This window comes from Anneissia japonica, unplaced genomic scaffold, assembly GCF_011630105.1.
Source record: "Anneissia japonica isolate Jap-2015-1 unplaced genomic scaffold, ASM1163010v1 scaffold860_len134633_cov106, whole genome shotgun sequence".
NCBI lineage: Eukaryota > Metazoa > Echinodermata > Crinoidea > Comatulida > Comatulidae > Anneissia > Anneissia japonica.
Genome location: NW_022688933.1, coordinates 76,083 through 96,483, shown reverse-complemented (window position 1 = coordinate 96,483; position 20,401 = coordinate 76,083). Strand labels below are relative to the sequence as shown.

Sequence of the window (20,401 nt, the reverse complement as noted above, 5' to 3'; positions counted from 1 at the left end):
AATTGGAAAGTGCCAAAATCCAATGATGTAATTTCCAATTGGAAAGTGCCAAAATCCAATGATGTATTTTCCAATTGGACCCAATATGATTTTTTCCAATTGGAATGAATTGGCCATTTTGGTAAGGGGAAGCTCGACTGCGGTGTGAAGCACAGTGTCGCCTACCAAAATGCTTTCCGTCAGGTATCGCGCTATATGCTAGGCCCCCTGTAGGCCACTGTCTACTCATATATTGTCGCATCGTTGTTTACAATTTTAGATATCTTTGTTTTCTTATTTTGTTTCTAAAGACAATACCTAGCCTTCTCCTCTTTATGTAAAACGATGAGTAAGTAATTGCAAGGCCTAGGCTATACTTATACAGTAATTTATTGATCGTTTTTTTGAGTTATAGAAATAATTTTTATGCTAGGCCCTAGCCTACAGGCGGATAAAATATTCTGACAGCCGGCAATTTTTACCGGTTACCGGCTATTAACAACAACCCTGTAAATTAAGTTAGGCTAATCATGGGCGTGTTTGTAACAATATCAGGATAAACAATGTAATTATGCTGATGACATGGTTAAGCTTTTACCTTGTGTGAGTAGCCTTCAGAAATTGATACTTACCTGCCAGGAACTTGCACAAGAGCATGATATTATATACATGCAAAGAAATATGTGTGTATGGTTATTAGTCCAAACATTAGAAAATTGACTGGAGTTCCTAGTATTTATCTTTTGGAAAAGAAACTCAATTTTTTTTATTCATTTTTTGTACCTTGGGCATACTATTCCCAACAATAGATGAAAATTATATTAAAAGATCGCCCTATATGTATAAGAGGTAATGTTCTTCGTAGCAAATTAAAAAAATACTGTACTCTGGTGATGTCAGATGTTTATTATTTAAGAGTTACTGCGTCAATATGTACTGTGTCTCATTATGGGCAAGTTATAATGTATCTACTATTAGATCTTTTTATGTTTGCTATAATAATGCATTTAGAATGTTTTTGAAGTTAACCGCGCTTCTGCAGTGCTAGTGACATGTTTGTGTCTAGAAATACTCCCTGTTTATATAAATTTATTAGAAAATCCGTTTTCGAATTTAAAAGAAGGGTCACAACTAGTTGCAACAAGTTAGTTGATACTGTGTCACAGCACATTCTTAAAAGCTCCAAGCTTTATCTGAAATGGAATACCTTGTTGTAATAATGTTTTCTTTTCTTTTGTAATCATCTTATTGTAACTGGTAATTATAAGTACAGTATATGGATATATTTCCAAAATAAAAAGAGAATGAATGAATAAATGAATAACATTAGATATTCTGGATCAAAATATTTTTTATATTTTGCCCAAATCTATCGTTAACTCTGTTTCTAAGAAATATTTTTTTCCTAGCTGGATAGAACGTCTGCGCATTCACCTTCCTCATTCTACCACTCCTAACATTAACGGTGCCTATCATGTTGGCATAGCTTTTTGTTTAGCCTAGATTCCAGATGCTGAATTTGGGCTACTTATTTTATTATGATTTGTGTGCGTCATAACTAATTTAATTGGCTTCCCATACTTGAATTTCTCGTTTGTGACGCTGTGCGATATAAGAACAAAAGTATAATAAGGAACTTGCGGCAAGTTAAATTTTTGTTTTGCATCTTTGAATAACAATATTGAATTTGTAGGTCTTGGATAAACATTGGGTTTCTTGTGCAATGTGGCTGGATGAACGTTTGTCAAATAGTAGAATACACTAAGGCTAGCGACGGATTTTAATTGAGAAAAATCTATAAAAAATTAAACATCTATTAGTCCTACATACACCTATCAAAATAAAAATTATAAATGATTTGGCATTCAGTATAACTTTTCATTTTTTCTAACCTGGAAAGGGTTCTCATTATCTCCTTTAATTGCAATTCCATATCTAACAAATAGTTCAAGAAACTGCAGATCTCCCTCATCAATATAGTCTTTCACATTATAAATCTGAAACAAAATACATGAATAAATATTTTTTAGCAATCTAATAAACAATCAATTACAACATACATTAAAGGAATACCTGACATCAGTTTATCTGTTTATCTGCGGTGAATTATTCCGTTAAAAATATCAACATTGTTGTTCTTCATACAATGTGGTATATTTAATGATAGAAAGAAAATTTTCATCTGTTAGCGTTTAAAATTTCATCTTCTACAAATACAAATACAAATGGTCTTTTAGAAGGGTAAAATAGTATCAATATTTAAATTAGTTACAGGCAATTGTATTAACTTTTCAGAGTTTAAGGGGGGGGGGGGAGTTTTGGAATGCCTAATGTGTCTACTTTAGTCTGCAGGCTGTTTTGTTAGGAGGTGAAAACCAGTTCAAGATTCAAGATTCCATTTATTGTCATACATAAGCAAAGTACATGAAATTTGCCTTCCAGAGCGAGGAATACACAAAAATATACACACAGATAAAAATACAAGACAATTATAAAACTACAGTGCAAAAATATACAATAAATATATTACAGTCTAATGTAAAAGAGTTAAAAATAAAAGATATGACTATCTGGTGAATATTTTGTTAAATAGATGACAGCCATAAAGGCCAGTTCCCACTAAACGCGATCAAGCGAATTTCGCGTCGAAATGTGGCACGCACTGCTTAATCGAAGATGCGACTGGCGTTTCCAATGTGAACATGCAAAAGAATTTGTAGTCGAACACGCGAACGCCCAATATTCAAACATCGACGCGGTACGCGCGGTGGTCGCGGAGACTTCGCCTACGAATTCACAAGATTCAAGACCAACTTTTTCGAATTCGCGGACGATGGACCAATCGCAAGATTCAATTTATGTCAAAGGTCAACAATAAAGTCCCGACCTCCCGACCATTATCAAAACAAAAATAGTACAGATGTGCGCACGATGATCGACGAGTCCGTTATATGCAAATTCTGTGGAACAGTAGGCTATTCTTGTTTAGGTCTGTGACAAGGGAGCAAAGAAAATATGTGACAATGCGTGGAAAAGGATTTGCAGAGAGTTGAGTTATCTCCACTTCTACCAGTATTAGGCCAGCCCAGGTCTCTGATACCCTGCTACTACCTTAGACCTGTACAGTAGGCTAGGCTAGGCCAGGCCTACTATTTACCCTACTTAGGAGGCCTACAGCTCTAGTCCTTGAATAAATATGAACTTAAAAAAAACTATGTTGATATTCACTCTTTTGATTCATTATGGAGTTCTGGGAATGTTAACCCTGAGGATTTTATCTAATTTCATCTCTCACAGCCCTTTTCCTCCGTCTATCAATGCGATAACAAAATCACTTCTCTGTTGCCACCCGCCAATTTCGAGTTTTCGCGTGCGGTCAGCAGTAGGAACAGGCAAGCGAATCATTGAATGCGAGACATTCTTTACCGAGAGTCAACTCTTGTGAAATTTGCGCGATTCGCTTCGCTTGCCGCGTGACGCTCCACGCTTTCGCTTGACAAGTTGAGTGGGAACCGGCCTTAAGGCAAGAATGAGCTTTAACATCTGTTAGTTTTCACACAAGTTTGGCAAATCCTACCTGATCTATTGAAATTTATCTTATTTAGTGAATGAGTTTTGTCAGTGATAATTAAATCAAATTTTTTTAGCACATATTCGTCACACAGATCGTTTATACTTTCGACATTCTTGCCAACAATATTCTGTGATGGTTATTTTTCTTTGTTACACCTGGCAACCAGGCGATAGAACAGAAACATAAAATAGATTTGATGACACTTTGATAAAAAATAAAAAGTGTATCCTGGCCAACATTAAATTTGTAAAGCTTCCTAAGGAAGAAAAATCGTTGACTGGCTTTTGAGTACACAGATTGAGTATGTACTCTCCAATTAAGATTATCATCATCATCAATGATAATACCAAGATATTTATGCTCTGATGTTCTTTCGACAACTGAGCCATTAACTCTAAGTGAGTCAATTACACTATTCTTCCGGAAATCAAAGATCATTTCTTAAGTCTTCTTTAACGTTAAATGATAGATAATTACCTGAGCACCAATTTATTGCATGAGCAACTTCATTTCTATATGCTACCTCATCATTATTTGATATGAGACCTGTAATGCACACGTCATCGGCAAAACTTAACAATCTACATGAGGTATTAGTAGACCTTAAATCAATAGTGTAGATGGAAAAAAGGAGTGGCGACAAGACACATCCTTGTGGAGTCCTGTATTCGACATTATGAAGTTCGAAGCAGTACCGTTTAACTTAAATCTCTGTGTTCTATTACTAATGAAATTACTAACCCACAAAGACAGGTAAGTATGCACAATTCATACTTCTCAACTTATAACTTATTAAAACATGAACCTATACAGTATTATGCTGAGCTAAAGTCAATGAATAGTGTTCTGACATAGCATTTGGCTTGATCTAAGTGTTTATATTACATAGCTTAGGTAAATACGAGTATGTGATTGGTCGAAATGGCATCACTTGACTAGCGCTACGAGGATCGGAAACGTTATATTTCCCCATAGGGAAATATAACTTTGAAAAATGACCGGTCTCTGACGTCACCGGATTACACCCGCATTGCGCCCATAGTGAATGCTAGTCGAGCGCACGATCGATCGCTCAGGAATTGTGAATGTGTAAGCCTAGCGCTTCGAAAATGACGACTTCAAATAGGCCTAAGTTTAAATCTCTCGACGAAGACAAATTGGATAGAGTTATTGACGAAAAGGATTCTCGGTTTACAAAATTTGTTGTGAATTCATCCGTTAATGTAGGCCTACTCAGTGTATATTGTAAGGCCAAGGAATCATCAATTAGGCCTAGGCCTACTTGCATTGAAAATTTCACAGCAATGGAGCTCAACGTCTTTCTCCGGTCAATCTTCGCTGAGGTAAGGAGAGCAAACGGTGAATTGTACGCTAAACGATCGATCATAACGCTACGCTACGGACTACAGAAACATTTTTAAAAAGTGACAGTAATATGAAGTATTCCTAATATAACAGATATTGTGTAAAAGTTAAATAAAATTTCTTGATATTTTAAGTAATGTGTTCAGTTAATTATTTGCACCTATTTTTGGCTATAATATAACAGATATTGCCTTTTCTATCGGTTTAATAATAACATTTGATACCCCCTTGGGAATTATATTTTTTTTCTCAGGATTATATTTTCCCTCAGCGCTACGCGCTTTGGAAAACTAAGCAGGCAATATCTGTATAATATACAGGATGAAGCAGAGATATTAAGACGTCATCAACACATTTCTTAGCGCAATAAGCAAATTTATATGGATCAGAACATCTCTGTATTTGTTTAATCAGAGTATTTTTATTCAGTTTTTTCAAAGCATTTCATAGCGACTGAGGTCAAAGCTATTGGTATGTAATCGTTTAAGCATTTAGGTTTAGATATTTCATTTAATGGGGAGGTATTGGCAGATTTCCCAAAGGCTGGGGACACTGTAGCTGTTTAAAGACTATTTAATTCAAAAAGATGTGCAATGATTTGACCTATTTATTTAGAATATATTTTCAAAACTTTGCCTGATAATAAAGTCCAGGGTTTATACGTTTAAATAATTGTTCGAATTCTAATGCACAAATATCAAATTTTTCTAAGTCATCATTTTCATTTATATCCTTATTTAATAATAACCTGATAGCTTGTAACTCATTGCAAAAACAATATCATCAAAACTGTTACAAAAATTATTTAGATCATTTACAAATTCAGCAGAATCAATATTAGGTGGAAATAATATATCACCTTTCACATTGTTCCCAATGATTTTCTTTAAACCATTCCAAGCGCATTTTGGGTTACCACTTTTAAATTTGATTTTAATATATTTTCCAAACTTTCTTTTATCACGTTTAACCAGTTTGTCAATTTTACGTTGAATCTTTCTTTTCTCTTCTCTATTGTTCTCTTTAATCGCTTGTTTTTTTAATTTCAAAAGGTCTTTAATGCCCTTCGAAATCCATGGTTTTGAGTTTGAGTAAATCTTTATCTCCTTTACTTCAATTGTTAAGGGTTCACAAAATGAAATGTACTGTAGCTGCCAAAGCGGAATCCTCTAGTGTGGATTTATCAGTAAATGTGTCCCAATCAGTCATATCCATGCAGCATTTAAGTTTATTTACATTTTCCTCAGTCATAATTTAACTTTCTTGATTACAGGTTTCTGTTGTTTGAGTTTTTGTTTATAACATGGTAATAGGTGTATCAGGTCATTGTCTAACTTTCCCAAACCGGCTTTCACCTGTGTTTGTTCTGTATACATTTCTGATATTACCATAGCACTTGTCCGGTGTGTGATTTCCTCTTGTTGGAAAATTGATGTATTGCTGGTATCGTGGTAAGACTCCTCTGATGTCAGTTTGATTAAAATCTCCCATGATTAACTTGAATGCGTCTGGTGAACTAGTCAGACTCCAGATCATTACAGACATTATACAGTACGGATGTGGCTTCTTTTGCATTAGCTTTTGGATGAATATACTGTATACAATCGTAACAAATATTTGATTTCTCTGAGTAAGTAGAATGGCCGTAAAGAGACAAGAAGTTCAATATCTGGTGTACATAGACGTTTTTTAACAGTAATCTTCTGGCACCATCTTTTATTCATAGATGCGTACTCTTAGTTTCACTTTACGCAAATGTTGACGACGATTATTACAATCACAATTAAATACATAAAAAAATACAATGTACTGTGCCTATAGATAATCAATTGACAAATGCTAATATACTGTAAGCCCTACTTTCTTTTGTGTGTTGATGTATTTGGGATGATGGTAAGGCAAATAAAGAAGTAAAGGAGATTAACATTGAAAATCACGGATATAAATGCTCTCAATATGCAGGTGACATATCATTTTAACAAGCTCATCAGAACAATCAATGTTTGAAACTTTATATGAATTAGATAAATTTGCCTCGATATATCTTGCTTAAAATGTAATATTAACAAAGAAAAACGTTGTGGGTACATACAGATTTAGACAATAAACTATTTATTGGGCAAAATCATTTGTAACTAGAGTAAAAAATAACTCTAGTTACATTGACTTTGGTATTGTAACACATTTTAAGAATGTTTTAAAAACGTTCAAAGACATCAAATTAACGTTATAATGACGTTTCTGAATGTTGGATTAAAACGTCATTAAAACGCTCTAAAAACTCCACATAAATACGTTTTTAAAACGTTATACTGAAACGTTTTACAACCGTGAATAAAGAAACCCTTTGTAAACTTTTTAAAAAGTGATACAAGACCAAAGTCGATGTAACCAGGGTTACTTTTACGTTATAATGACATTTTTAAATTAAAACGTTACATTAAAACGTTATCAAAACGCTTTCAAAATTCCATACAATTACGTTTTTAAAAGGTTTTATTCAAACGTTTTTTGAACCAAATTTATACGTTATTAAAGGTTTTTTAACGTAAAATTGTTAGCTGGGATGATGTTCATTGTAATACTACAAAACAAAATCATCAATTTAAAAATAAAATTTGTGAACATACTTGCCTTATATCTTAACTGGCAGGTGATTTTATTGGTAGATTAGTTTGTTTTTAAGCGTGTAAGTGTAGTGTTTATAAAACAAATTGGACTGACATAAAGTTTTATAGAACTGTATTTTCAACAACATCAAACACATGTGCATCCAAGATGGCTGTTCTATTTGAATAACGCCCTCAATATAGTAAGCTATTAACAATAGAGGGCAGCAGACCAGATTAGTATTTTATCAGAATGGTGATTATTATGTTATTAACAAATGTTTAACATTACATCCCTCCCCAATTAGTTAAAATTTTCAAGGTAATTGTTTTCAACAAATACGTTCTGAAAACAAGATTATATTTATTACTAAATGTTTTCTATTGTAAATTTTTTAATAAATAAAAATCAGAACAAATAATTTTTATTGTCCTTTGTTTTCTTTGTGACATGTCCACATTAACATAATATTTCTAATTTTCACATTTCAGAGATCAGTCTCTTAGGTGCTCGAACATTTCTACGAGATCGTCTTGTAACATTTAAGTCATTTGGTGTTTCAATGTCTGTAGTTTCTATCTCTAGAGGAATTATTTCACTCTCTGGGGATTTGTCACAGTTAATATCAACTCGCTTTAACGAACATTTTTTTGTCAACGATCCGTTTTCACCTTTTGCTTTTACACAATTTCCTTTCCTTGTATAGCTTCCATCCCATTAAAGACGAATTATACGGAGTACAGTAGATAGCATATTCTGCTTTTTCTGTTTTAGAATGACAGTGTCTCCAACCTTAATGTTAGATTTACGTGTATTCAATGACTTATCTGCGTTGTCTTTGATTTTCTGTTTCACCTTAGAATCACGTTCACGCAGTGCTTGATCATCGCTTTTGTTTTCCACTTCGGGAAGTGTTGTGGTCATTTTCTTCCATATATTAGTTCAAAAAGGGGTTTGTTGGTAGTCGTATGCGGTGTCGCACCATACTGACAGATAATCTACTGGGTTGGTTGTTGACACCTTTTATGTGTTTGAGTACAAAGTTATACTCCCATTATAGACCCATAACTCAATTCTAGCATTTGCTTTACTATGAGAGTAGTTGAATATTGATACCAACAGTTTGTGGTCTGTGTGCACTTCGAATTGGTTGCCAAATAGACAGACTCAGAACTGCTCAACGCCGAATTTAATGGCCATATGCTACCATAGCTCTGCTGGCATATGCTACCACTTTTCCATCTTGACACAACATAGCAGAGACTCCGAATTAACTTGCATCTACTATTAACACAGACGATTTGGTTGCATCATAGTATGTTATAGTCATTTCACTGGTCAAAACACTTTTTAATTTATCGAACACCTGGGTGCAATCATAAGACCATACGAATGGAACCTCTTTTTTGCGAGTTCTCTTAACGGTGCGGTTATTGATGCATAGTCTGGTATGAATCGAGAGACGTACTGCATTAGTCCCAAAAATGAGCGGACTTCACTTGTGTTACATAATAATAGTGTAGTTTTATGTAGCGCACATATCCATCTAATGTAAGATGCTTAGGGCGCTTGAAATGTGGACTAGGAACTCGACCAATGGTATGGTAGTACATGGTATTTTAGTTTCGTTAATGTCTTTAATCTTTGTTGGATCTGGACTGACTCCCTTTGCTGAGAACACATGACCGAAGTAGGCCCCTTTTGTTGCTTTCTGGACTGCTTTGTCCAACGTTAGTTTGGATTCAGCTAACAGACGTTTTTGTATTTGTGAATTTATTAGGTCACATACAAGTCTGTCTCAACGTTTCTGTGAGAGTAGTGCCAAAATCACAAGGTGCTGACAGGCGCTGAAGCTCAGCCAGGTACCCAGAGATGGTCTCTCCTGCCCACTGGTCACATTTGTGAAAAGGGAAACGTTCTGCAATTATTAATGGTTTAGGTGCAAAATAATAGTTTAATTTACCTTTCACTTGATCATACGACAGCGCAGAAGGCAGGCTCACATAAGTTTCTGAGCAGCTGATCGGTGGACTGTCCTACTACAGTAATCAACGTTGCATACACGCTTATCATTGTTCATATCGTTAGCTGCAACGTAGGCCTTAAATATTTCTAGATAAGACGACCACTCTAAAGCTTCATCCGAAAAAAACGACATGTTGTGGGAACTGTATCGAACTTGTCGCCAAAAAGATGTAGTATTTATAAAACAGGTTGTAATGATATAATCTAGAAGTTTTATAGATCTTTATTTTCAACAACATCAAACACATGTGCATCTAAGATGGCTGTTCTATTTGAATAACACCCTCAATGTAATAAGTTAGTAACAATAGGGGGCGGCAGACCAGATTAGTATTTTATCAGAATGGTGATTATTATATTACTGTATAAACAAATGTTCAACAACATTACAGTAAGTATGAATGATTTGCATGCCAAGTGAAATTAGTACCCTTGTTTTGCTTTGTTTTATCGTACCGTAATTCTCGGCTAGGCCTAGCTGTACGCCTAGCCGATACGCAGTGTGGTTAAGGAAAGTTGTTTTTTTTCTGAAAATGTGCAGATTGTGCTTATTATGGCTCATTAGCATAACAATACCCCACCACACATAAGGCTAATTCAAGTTAGACGGCTTAAACCAGCCAGCTTCTTCCTCTGGTAACCGTTAAAAGTCCTTGCTCTAATAAACGTCGCAAACGCGATGATACTAATCCGATGTTTATTTCATGATAATTTATTTCTATATTATTGATGTTGTCTTTCGAAGGTAGGTGTTATTGTCTATAATTCCTAGCATAGTTAGGAATTCCTAGCATTAGTTGGGAGTTTCAATTTTCGGGGTCTGATATTTTAAATGTGTCTGACATAGCTTAGCTTTCGAGGTCTGAGCTTTCGGGACACGCACCCGTCCGTAATAAATCTTTTTTTTTTTCCTTTTTTTTTTTGAAAGTATATGACAAAGATACGCTCTTGACCCTAATTTGCTCCTACGAAATTAGCAATTTCAGTATTTCTTTTTCTGTAAATTTTGTATTTTTCTGTTTTCGTTGAATTTATCATTTAGTTGAAATCATGAAAGGTGGCATGGTAGTCAGATATCCAAGAAATATCATCATAATAAATAAATGTTTAATGTAAAATTATGTATCTGATATTGTTAATATGTCATATTGATATATGTGCAAGGTATACAGGGAGAGGATGGGAGTCTCCTTGTGGTACTCCAATGTTAGCTTTATCACCTAACATTCATTCTAACTTTAACTTTTACTTGTAAGTTTTCTGAAAGCAAAGACTGCTCTTTAAATGATGCCTGAGAGGATGGTATCATATTCCTAATCTTGTAATATATACTAGGCAGATGGCTATTTTTTTTTTTGCTTGATACTATTTAGGACTGGTCAAAATTCTTTTTTCTAATTCTTTAAGTGGTTTTTGGAATGAAACTCTAATGCTCCCGCCAATATCATGTAAAATTTTACCTGATCTGGCCATCTCATTGAATATAGTTGCAATAGTATTGCAAATTTAATTTAATTATGTAGTAGAAATCTTTTATTTCTAGTTCAATGATGAATGCCTAAATTGTTACCAAATCCTTAACCTCTTAAACATCTCTGAAAATGTTATATATCCCACATAAGAGGCTCGCCATCCCAAACTAAAAAGAGAATATGAATATGTTTAAAAGTAACTTTTTTGGCCACTGATACTAATATTACATCCTGCCCTCATTGGTTAATATGAACATTAAGAATTCTTAAATTTTTGCCAGTAACCTACCTGTATTGAGCTCAATATTGCACTAAGTGCAAACACTGCTGCATTATGCTTTTGGCTGGTTTTGGGATCCTGCGTTCCTTGAGTATCCATCAATATTACTCCAACCTAAAAATTAACGCAAAATAAAATCTTAACAAATATAATGACATTAATTTATTTATACGTTTAACTGTTAAAAAAAAAGCCCCTCACCTGGCAGCTTGCCTTAAAAACACATATTATAAGGTTTGATGTGAATCACCTTTTTAATGCTTTTCCTAATCTTTCCTAGTCCTCTCCTGTCTTTACTCATAGTTACTACTAATGTTCAATGTTGTATAAAACCAATGATGACGAACGCAATACCATACCATAGAGTTATAGTAGCAATTTTTACATTGTATTGGGAAGGTGCCACTGACAGTGGCAGCCAGCCGAATTATCTTTCCCATGATTGTCAATGCCACTTAATTTGCTAGAGTTGATCAGTAAGACTTTATTTAAAACAAAATTTCAGCCATAGTTCATCTTTTAGTTATAGTTAAGTTCATCCTCGACATAGCAAAACACAGCAACTTATTCCTCCATGGTACAACCAATGTAAGAAAAATAAGTTGTCCCCTTGTGATTTTCTTTCTCAAATTATGATCCCTGGAATATTATCAATTTATGGGGTCTACGCAGAGTGAAATAATATATAGGCCGTAATTACAGAAACAAATGAAAACAATTCAATGGCTTATTATACTACTAGTACAGTACTGTACTACAACACTGTACATAGTCTGTGGATTTTCCAACCTTAATCCCATGAACAAATTATTTTACTGGAAGAGAAAATAGGCCTAATAAATTTAAATTCCAGCTTTTATTACAACATAACTGCTGAAGATTTATTTTCTTTTTAGTGTTCCACAAAATTGCCGGCTATATCACACCAAAGAAAAAGGGAACGAGTTTAATTTAAATGAATATGTTAACTTTCCAATGTCTTTATTGCAATTTGTAAATAACAATTATAGGTCTATTTAGTGCAGATTTTTCAGTAGCCTAGGGCCAGATTCTGCATTGGCCTATGCCTAAAGGCCTACACAGTGGCAGCCCTAGGATATATTTTCTGGGGTGGGGGGGCTAAGATGTCCGACAGGGGGCTTGAGCTTGTAGGCCTATGCCTGAGGAGGGGGTTTTGGAGATGAGATATTGTTTTAATAGGGAACTCTGGATGACCGGAATGGCACTCTACGACTGTGAAAGACACTTTTTGGCTTGGTGTAGGCCTATATTAATTTTTTTTTATTCGACTGCTCGACGAGGTCGGCCGGAGCCCTTGACTTGTCCGATAGGGCTGGGGGACTAAGGCCCATTGTTCCCTGGCCCACGCAAGCGCCGCCACTGCCAGACAGAATGCTGCAGGTTGCTGGAAGCACTAGTGTTGGACTATGTCTTGGCTAGGCCTCAGACTATTGAAGAGGCCTCGTTCCTAGCGCAGACTTAGATGGGCCAGACCTACACGATCGTCCATACTTTGGGCCCATCGTCTGGAAATGAACTCGATGTTTCATGGGCCCTGATTGTCCGTTAGCCAGTAAAATCCATTTTGGCACAAAAATCTAGCTAGATTACATAGCAAACTGTACTGTATCAGTATATCAAAATGAAATCAATCTAAGAAACACTGTGAAAATGTCATTAATTATACTACGGATTAACGTTCATTAATATGATTAAAATTTTAAGAATCGTAAATAAATCGAGGTCGGAGTAAAGTAAATCCCTACAAATTGGACATACACATAGCGTAGATGTGAAACGTACCGCTTCCAACCACGTGGTGTTCCAGATTTTCATTGCATATGTCAATAGACTATGTAAAATTATAGAACAAGGTATAAAACATAAATACATTTAAACTGAAAATATATAAATATATAAGTCTACACACAATGAAAAAAAACCCCTATATTATTTGGTATTGGAAATAATACACTTTTGCCACTTATGCATGGGCGTCGATCGTTGGGAGACAGAGGGGACGCGTCTCCCCACTTTTCAAAGTGGGGGGGGGGGAGGGAGGACATCATATCTTTTGTCCCCCCCCCCACTTTTCACTAATCTTCTTTAATTAAAACCCCACTTTTAAAAGCGAATGGAAAGAATAACAATTACGCACGACTCATGAATTTTGTCTGTTCACTTTTCTAAGTGCGGTACGTATTTTCCGGACCAAAACCGAGTAAAAACGCAATTGCTCAAACATTTCGTAACCATCTCAGAAACCCACTAGATCGATTTTATGGGTGCTATCAGAGGCTAAATTTATTGTGAAAACAATGTACTGAACGTTGTTAAAATTGGAAGCATGTATCTTTATTAGGCCAATATTTTTGCAAAGTGCACAATTTCTACTATAAACGATTTATTCTTTTTGTATATTATTATGACCGTACATATATACTAGTGTTTAATATTATCTACATACATAGGATTACTGTTTTTTTCTAATTTCAGCCTTTAACACGAATATGATGTCTACCTATTTCGATTAAGTAATAATCCTACCAAAAGTTTACAAACTCCAGTGTTGCGTTGACGCAGTCTCGCAATGACGCCATAATAATCAGTGGCAGATTGAAGTGGGGCCGAGCCGACCCTTATTTTTAAAAAATGGGAAAAAAAAAAACAAAGGAAAATTATAATTAGAATTTAAGTCTGAGAGTGCCATTTCCGGCAATCTAGAGGTGTCATAATCATAAATTTTCTTTCTTCAGCCCCAACCATGGTGGGGCTGAGGTGATCTACTTTCCCAACGTGCAAGTCCCTCCCTGTCCCCCCTCTAATTTGCTTTCCTGGAGCCGCCACTGATAAGGATAAATTAAGTAAATCACCTTTATGTTGTGAAATATTAAATGCTAACTAAATGTTTTGTGTGCTCCCTATTTCCCTAGTCCTGTTTGATCGTAAATTAGACGGTATCATTTCCACTCACAATAATTTATCGCAACATTACTTACACAAAAGTGAAATTCAAAAAGAGTAGAAAAGCAAAAACCTCTTGATAGATTTTAAAACTACTGTAGGCCTACATGCAAAAAGACTAAATTAATGACTGTTTTAAGTTTATCTTATTTGTTTTTCATAGTTCGAATTTTGGATACGTTACAAGCTAATCAGTAGATAATAAATCATTATTTTTATGAATGTTAGTTTGCACGAAATATATAAGCGGGCATAATTATGACTAAAAAGGACAATTTTAAAAACTTTTTATGAGTATTTCAGTGGCAGATTCAAGGGGCCCAGCCGGCCCACCATTACTTTTTTTTTTTTTTTCGAAATTTAAAAGTGGAGAAAAATCAAAATTATATTCAAATTCAGTCTGAGAGTGCCATTTCCGACCAACTGGAGATGCCATAATCATAAATTTTCTTACTTCAGCCCCAACCATGGTGGGGCTGAGGTGGTAGTCCAGCTACACTCTCCATCTGTAAAAGTCCCTCTCTGGGCCCAGCTCTATTTCAAATTACTGGATCCGCCACTGGATATTTTAAAAATTTTATATGGAAATAAATGTTAATTGCATTGCTTAAAATCAATTAAAAGGCTATATTATGAGCCAGAGCTTCCGGGGCTTCGCCCCCTGGTCCCCAACCATTGCTTGGGCCTACGGCCCAAGGCTATTTTTCATCTTGTCCCCCCCCCACTTTCAGCCACAGATCGACGCCCTTGCACAAATGTAAATGGTATATTAAAAATAAATAAAGTTAATGGAAATTGCGAGTAAGAACAAATAATGACGCTTTCGGCCACCCCCCCCCCCTTTTGGACACTCTGGATCCGCCCCTGGTGATGATTATTTTAGTTGATATTATTAATGGCGATTTTATGGGGAGAAGTGCTTGCGCAGTGGACCGTATAATCATGGAGGTAGAATGTTATGATGATGGATGTTAGTTTTAGTAAAATTCATTACAAATAGAAAAAGAACAAAATTTACTTAAATTTTAGGATAAGCGTAAGTTTTGCCGGTGTTTGCATATTAACACCGTAAGATTTTATTTGAGTGCGTAATACTTACGGCGAATGCGTAAGGGTTGACAGGTCTGGAGAGCCAACTAAAATTGTGTAATGACTGAACTCTAGCTATATTGGTATGATCATTGGTAATCATTTAACTATGCTTAAAACTCTGAATCATATTAAATAGTGCCGTCTTCGCGCCTCTGTAGATTAGAACTTTTTACCAAAGAGTATAAAACTGCAAGACGTCCGACTTCCCTGATTTTGTACCTTGAGTGGATTCCCGCGACATTAAAAATCGTAACGGTACTGGGTTTGGTCTATAATTAAAATATTTGTTTCCTTTTTTCTTTTTCCTTTTTTTTTTTATTTGTTTTATTTCAAATGCTATGTTTTGTGGGCCTAATTAAGTAATTAACTGCATAAATTAAATATATACTAAAAACAGCTAAAGTAATTAAAATTACGGCCATTTTCGATTTGAATTTTGCAAATTTCAGGTAAAATATTATTTTACATTTAATGTCACTTATGCGAAAAAGAAATATTCAGTATATTGGCATATTTTAATGTCATAAAAGTACAATTATTGGTAATAAAATGTTTTAAAAAGGCGGCCATTTTAAAATTGCGCTTAAAAAAAAATATGGTACATACTTTTTAAAATTTTTTCTATATAAACTTTCATTTTGCTACAATTCGTACCTCACTAAAATGTCAATGAATTTAATATATTGCTAAATTGTAGTTAAACTCTATCCATAGAGGCTAATGTTATTTAATGTAAGCACTTCTAGTTGAACGTTACCAACAACACTAAGCTTGAAATAGAGATGAATTATAAAAACTAACATTACCACCGTCTCTATTACGATCATTTCTGATTATGACGTTGCCTGGAACATGAATTTCCTGATCAATAAAAGGAAATCAAAGCCGAATATGATAATTTATATATATAAACAGCTTATGTTTAAGTGTGCGATTATTAATTCGTTTAGTGATTTTTTTTTCAGAATTAGTTGAATGACAGTATGAATATCGATATTGCTATCATATTACAATTAATAATATTTTATTATTAATAATAACACATTATTATTAACACTGTCTCTCAAAAACTCTGTTTTAATTCACCATCATTTTTCATTCTTCAATTTCCTGTGGACGTACTTGAGGCAAATCCATAATCGTTCTTCTACCCAAATACTCTTCCGAAACGCCATAGGCCTATCACGATGTTTTATGTCATCTTTAACTAAACTGTACCATACTGATGTGTGGACATCCTAAAGTAATAAAAAAAAAAACTTGTCTTCATTAGCAGACAAATTTTGCTTCACCAAGGTATCAAATTCCCTCAACTTCTTTCTTTCAGAGCAAACTCCATTTATATATATTTTTTTCTATTCTTTTTCTTCTCTCACATTCTAAACCTCAAATACCTGCCTTTTACGGATTTCCGAAAATTCATAAACTTGATTCTGTTCCTATTAGACCCATTTTAAGTAGCATTGATTCAGCCTCCTACAAATATGCAGCAAAAATACTCAAACCATTAGTCGGTACATCCCTGTACAGTTTGAAGAATACCAAAGATTTTGTTGAAAAGATCAGGAATATAACACTTAGTGATACTCAAATTATAACGTCATATGAGGTGTGCTCTCTATTTACATGTATTCCACCTACAGATGCCATAGCAGTAACCAGGAAATTTCTTGAGAAGGACGATACGCTTAACCAGAGAACGAATCTATATGTAGATCGAATGAATGATATACTTGAATTGTTTTTAAGTACCACATATTTCTTTTATAACGGCAGTTTCTACATCCAAAAACATTGACGCGCTATGGGATCACCGATTTCTCATATCGTGAAACATTACATGGAGAATTTCGAGCAGAAAGACTCCACGGTTATGGTTACGCTACGTAGATGATACTTCTGTTATCCTTGAAAAGAATGAAGATACAGTACATCGAGATACAACAATTTTGACGAAAATAATAGGTTTACTCAGAATAAATCTGTTGACTGCAAGCTTGCTTTCCTTGATACGATTATCAGTGTAAAAGAAACGGACACATCAAGTTCAAACGCGTACAGGAAGCCTGCCCATACTGATCACTACCTGCAATTTTATTCACACCATCCATGTATACACAAGGTATGAGTTATCGCCACTCTTGAATGAAGTGCAGATAGTTATTTCTGATACAGAAAATGTTCTTTCTAAAAAACAGCACATTAGACACGCCTTAATAATAATAATAATAATAATAATAATAATACACATTTATATAGCGCCAATTCAAAAAATTATCAAAGGTGCAGGAGAAAACAAACTTAGTAACATTTCTCAAAAAGGTGAAACTTTAAGTTCTTCTTAAAAGAATATAAATTAGGCGAATTACGAACAGAAAAAGGAAGAGAATTCCACAGAGAAGGAGCTTGAACAGAAAAAGCACTTTGACCATATGTTTTGGTTTTGTTTCGAGGAGATGGAACTGTCAAAAGATTTTTTGAAGATGAACGAAGATGGCGGATAGGTACATGACATTTTAAGTGATGCAACAAACATAATGGTTTGTGAAACGCAAGTAACTTATATACAAAAGAAGCAATTTGAAAATACAACGTTGTTTAATAGGAAGCCAATGAAGACACTTCTGGGCTGGTGTTATGTGTTAAAAAAGGGGTTATCCCCCGTGGGCATTTCAGAGGCTAATAGAAATACAAACATCACTACGCAATTTTGGCATTCAGTCTGGTCTTAAACCCATAACACCCTCCGAGGTAAACAGTTAGTAAAAGTAAAGGACAGAACACCAAATGAGAAAAACTAGCATGTGGTTTTTGGGATTAAGTGCTAATCACCAGGTTACAATGAAACATAGGGGAGACACAGCAAAGCTCTACGAGCCAGAGTCAACCAAAATCGCAGACCTAGTGCAAGTGAAGTACAGGAATCGACAGTCTTCCAACACGTCAAATTTTCTGGACATACATCTAAACCAGACGTGCTTATCCTAGATAAAGAATAAGTGGTAGCAATCATGGAGATGGTAGAGAACCCCAGTTTGAAAAGAAAAAAAGGACTCCATTTCAACTATCCAGGATTTGGGACCCGGTGCTGCGAATCATTCCTCGCCACATGACTCGTGACATCAAACGGGTCAGTTGCGGAGCTGGACGAAACGTCACTCAACGGTAATAATAGTAAGTTCGAATTTTTGATTTAATTACAATTTAAAATAATAAACACTTACTGGATGAATGAAAAACATTCACAAATTCAACAGAACAGGTGTAAATAAATGATGATTTTACCAGAATTGTTGAGACCTTACAAACATTAACATCATTTCTGGCTGTCCTGGGATAATGAAACTAGAAGTGTACGCCTAGAAAATTACTGGGCAAAAACTAAGCAACAATCTCTAAGCAAGTTTGATCATCCAGATAATCAGAGCCGTCGGAACCTCACCGGCCGCACCGTCTTCGGACTAATTTTTCTCAGCCGCATTCTTATACCTACAGTATATTTTGTGAATTTATTATTGTTGTTTGCATCGAATGGTCTTTTTAATGTCATATATCGAAAAATATATACCACGCGCTTGTTTTTTTATATTGTACATTGTAACATTTTTGAGAACCATTAATTTTGGTAATCGATTTTAAGGGTATAAATAGAAAATAATAATTAATTTCTTATATAATATTAATTTTATTATGCTATGTTTGAAACATTTTCTGTATGCGATGTTTTGATGTGATATAATAAAAAACAAAAACAATGGAAAAAAAACACTTATTAATTGTAATATTTTACTAACTATTAGAAATCGTATGAAAAAAAATTAAATGTATCTTTTAAATCATTCTGACCAGTAACCATTTTTTTTTATTATGGATTGTGCTATATAGGCCTTGATTTGTTCATGTGTATCATAGTATATTTCTTATTGATTAATTTATTGATATCTTTTTTTAATGGGTCAGATTGAGACAAGTTGACGCTTATAGACCTGATCCAAACCTTAATTCCAAACGTTATTATTTTGCTCTTAAACAATTTGCTTGACTTTAATTTTCGTATTTCTCATTTATGTACTTTACTATGTTCATTGGCAAATTTATTATGTATATGACTAATTATGTTATTATGGTGAAATAAATGTTGAAAATGTTAAACTGTCATTATGACACAAAGGTATAATGGTCACAGCCCCAACCATCGTGGGCGGAGGCGGGTGTGAACTCATGTCAACTAGGTAATGTAAAGTTAATACATCGATGAAAATAAGTTTTATTTTCTATGGTATATCACACTAATTATACAGGTCTCTATGATTGGCGAAAATCGCTGATAAAATATTATGAGAATTTTGTTGTCGTTTAATTTCGACTTTAATAGCGATGTGATGATGATTGCTTATTATTATATAGTATAGTCGGTAGGTTTGAAAATCTACAAAACAAGAAACAACTAGAGGTACTACATGCCGAAAATCTTGCCTTAGTGAATTCGTTCAGGCTGCTACCCGACCTACTCGGGTTATCGATCATCCAACCCCCTGTCACAAGTGACAGGTCGGGTGACAGATTCGCTACTTACCTAAAATTTATTACCCGCTGTCGGCGGCCTGCAAAGGTCGCGTACTAGTTTATTGTAGTTAGGCCTAGGAAGGTTAGTGATCTAGAGTGAGCAAGAGATATTTCGTTTACAATGGTCAGGCACGGCAAACGTAATGAATAAGCCTACAATCTAGGCTACAACAATTAATACTCTCTTAACATATTCCTACATTTTCAATAAAAAGAAGTTATAATCGGGAGCGCATGTTTATGTGTGGTGTGATGTCAAAAAGTGCATTGGCAGTCCGTAATGAACAGAAGAAGAACTACTTACTTTCGCGCAAATATTTTTTACTGGGAATTGTTCTTCTTGTCTATACCACAGTATAATTTAAAAGAAAATACAAATTGTGTTCACACCTAAAAATCGGGAAAATTACGATACATAACAAACAAAAATAATAAGATTATCCTGGCATCCCAAGACCGAACCATTGTGTGCCC

At 34.7% G+C, this 20,401-nt stretch overlaps 1 protein-coding gene across 1 annotated transcript in view; it reads right to left on the bottom strand.

Moving 5' to 3' along the window:
- Positions 1 to 1,542: 1,542 nt before the first annotated feature.
- LOC117124278 (atlastin-2-like) overlaps positions 1,543 to 20,401 on the bottom strand; it is a 28,805-nt gene continuing 9,946 nt past the window's right edge. Inside the window, exons 4-6 of the mRNA XM_033270453.1 lie at positions 11,315 to 11,419; positions 1,872 to 1,976; positions 1,543 to 1,581 (exon numbers count right to left, since the gene is read on the bottom strand). Of these exons, the coding sequence (XP_033126344.1) occupies positions 1,543 to 1,581; positions 1,872 to 1,976; positions 11,315 to 11,419 (249 nt within the window). The remainder of the gene's footprint in view (positions 1,582 to 1,871; positions 1,977 to 11,314; positions 11,420 to 20,401) is intronic.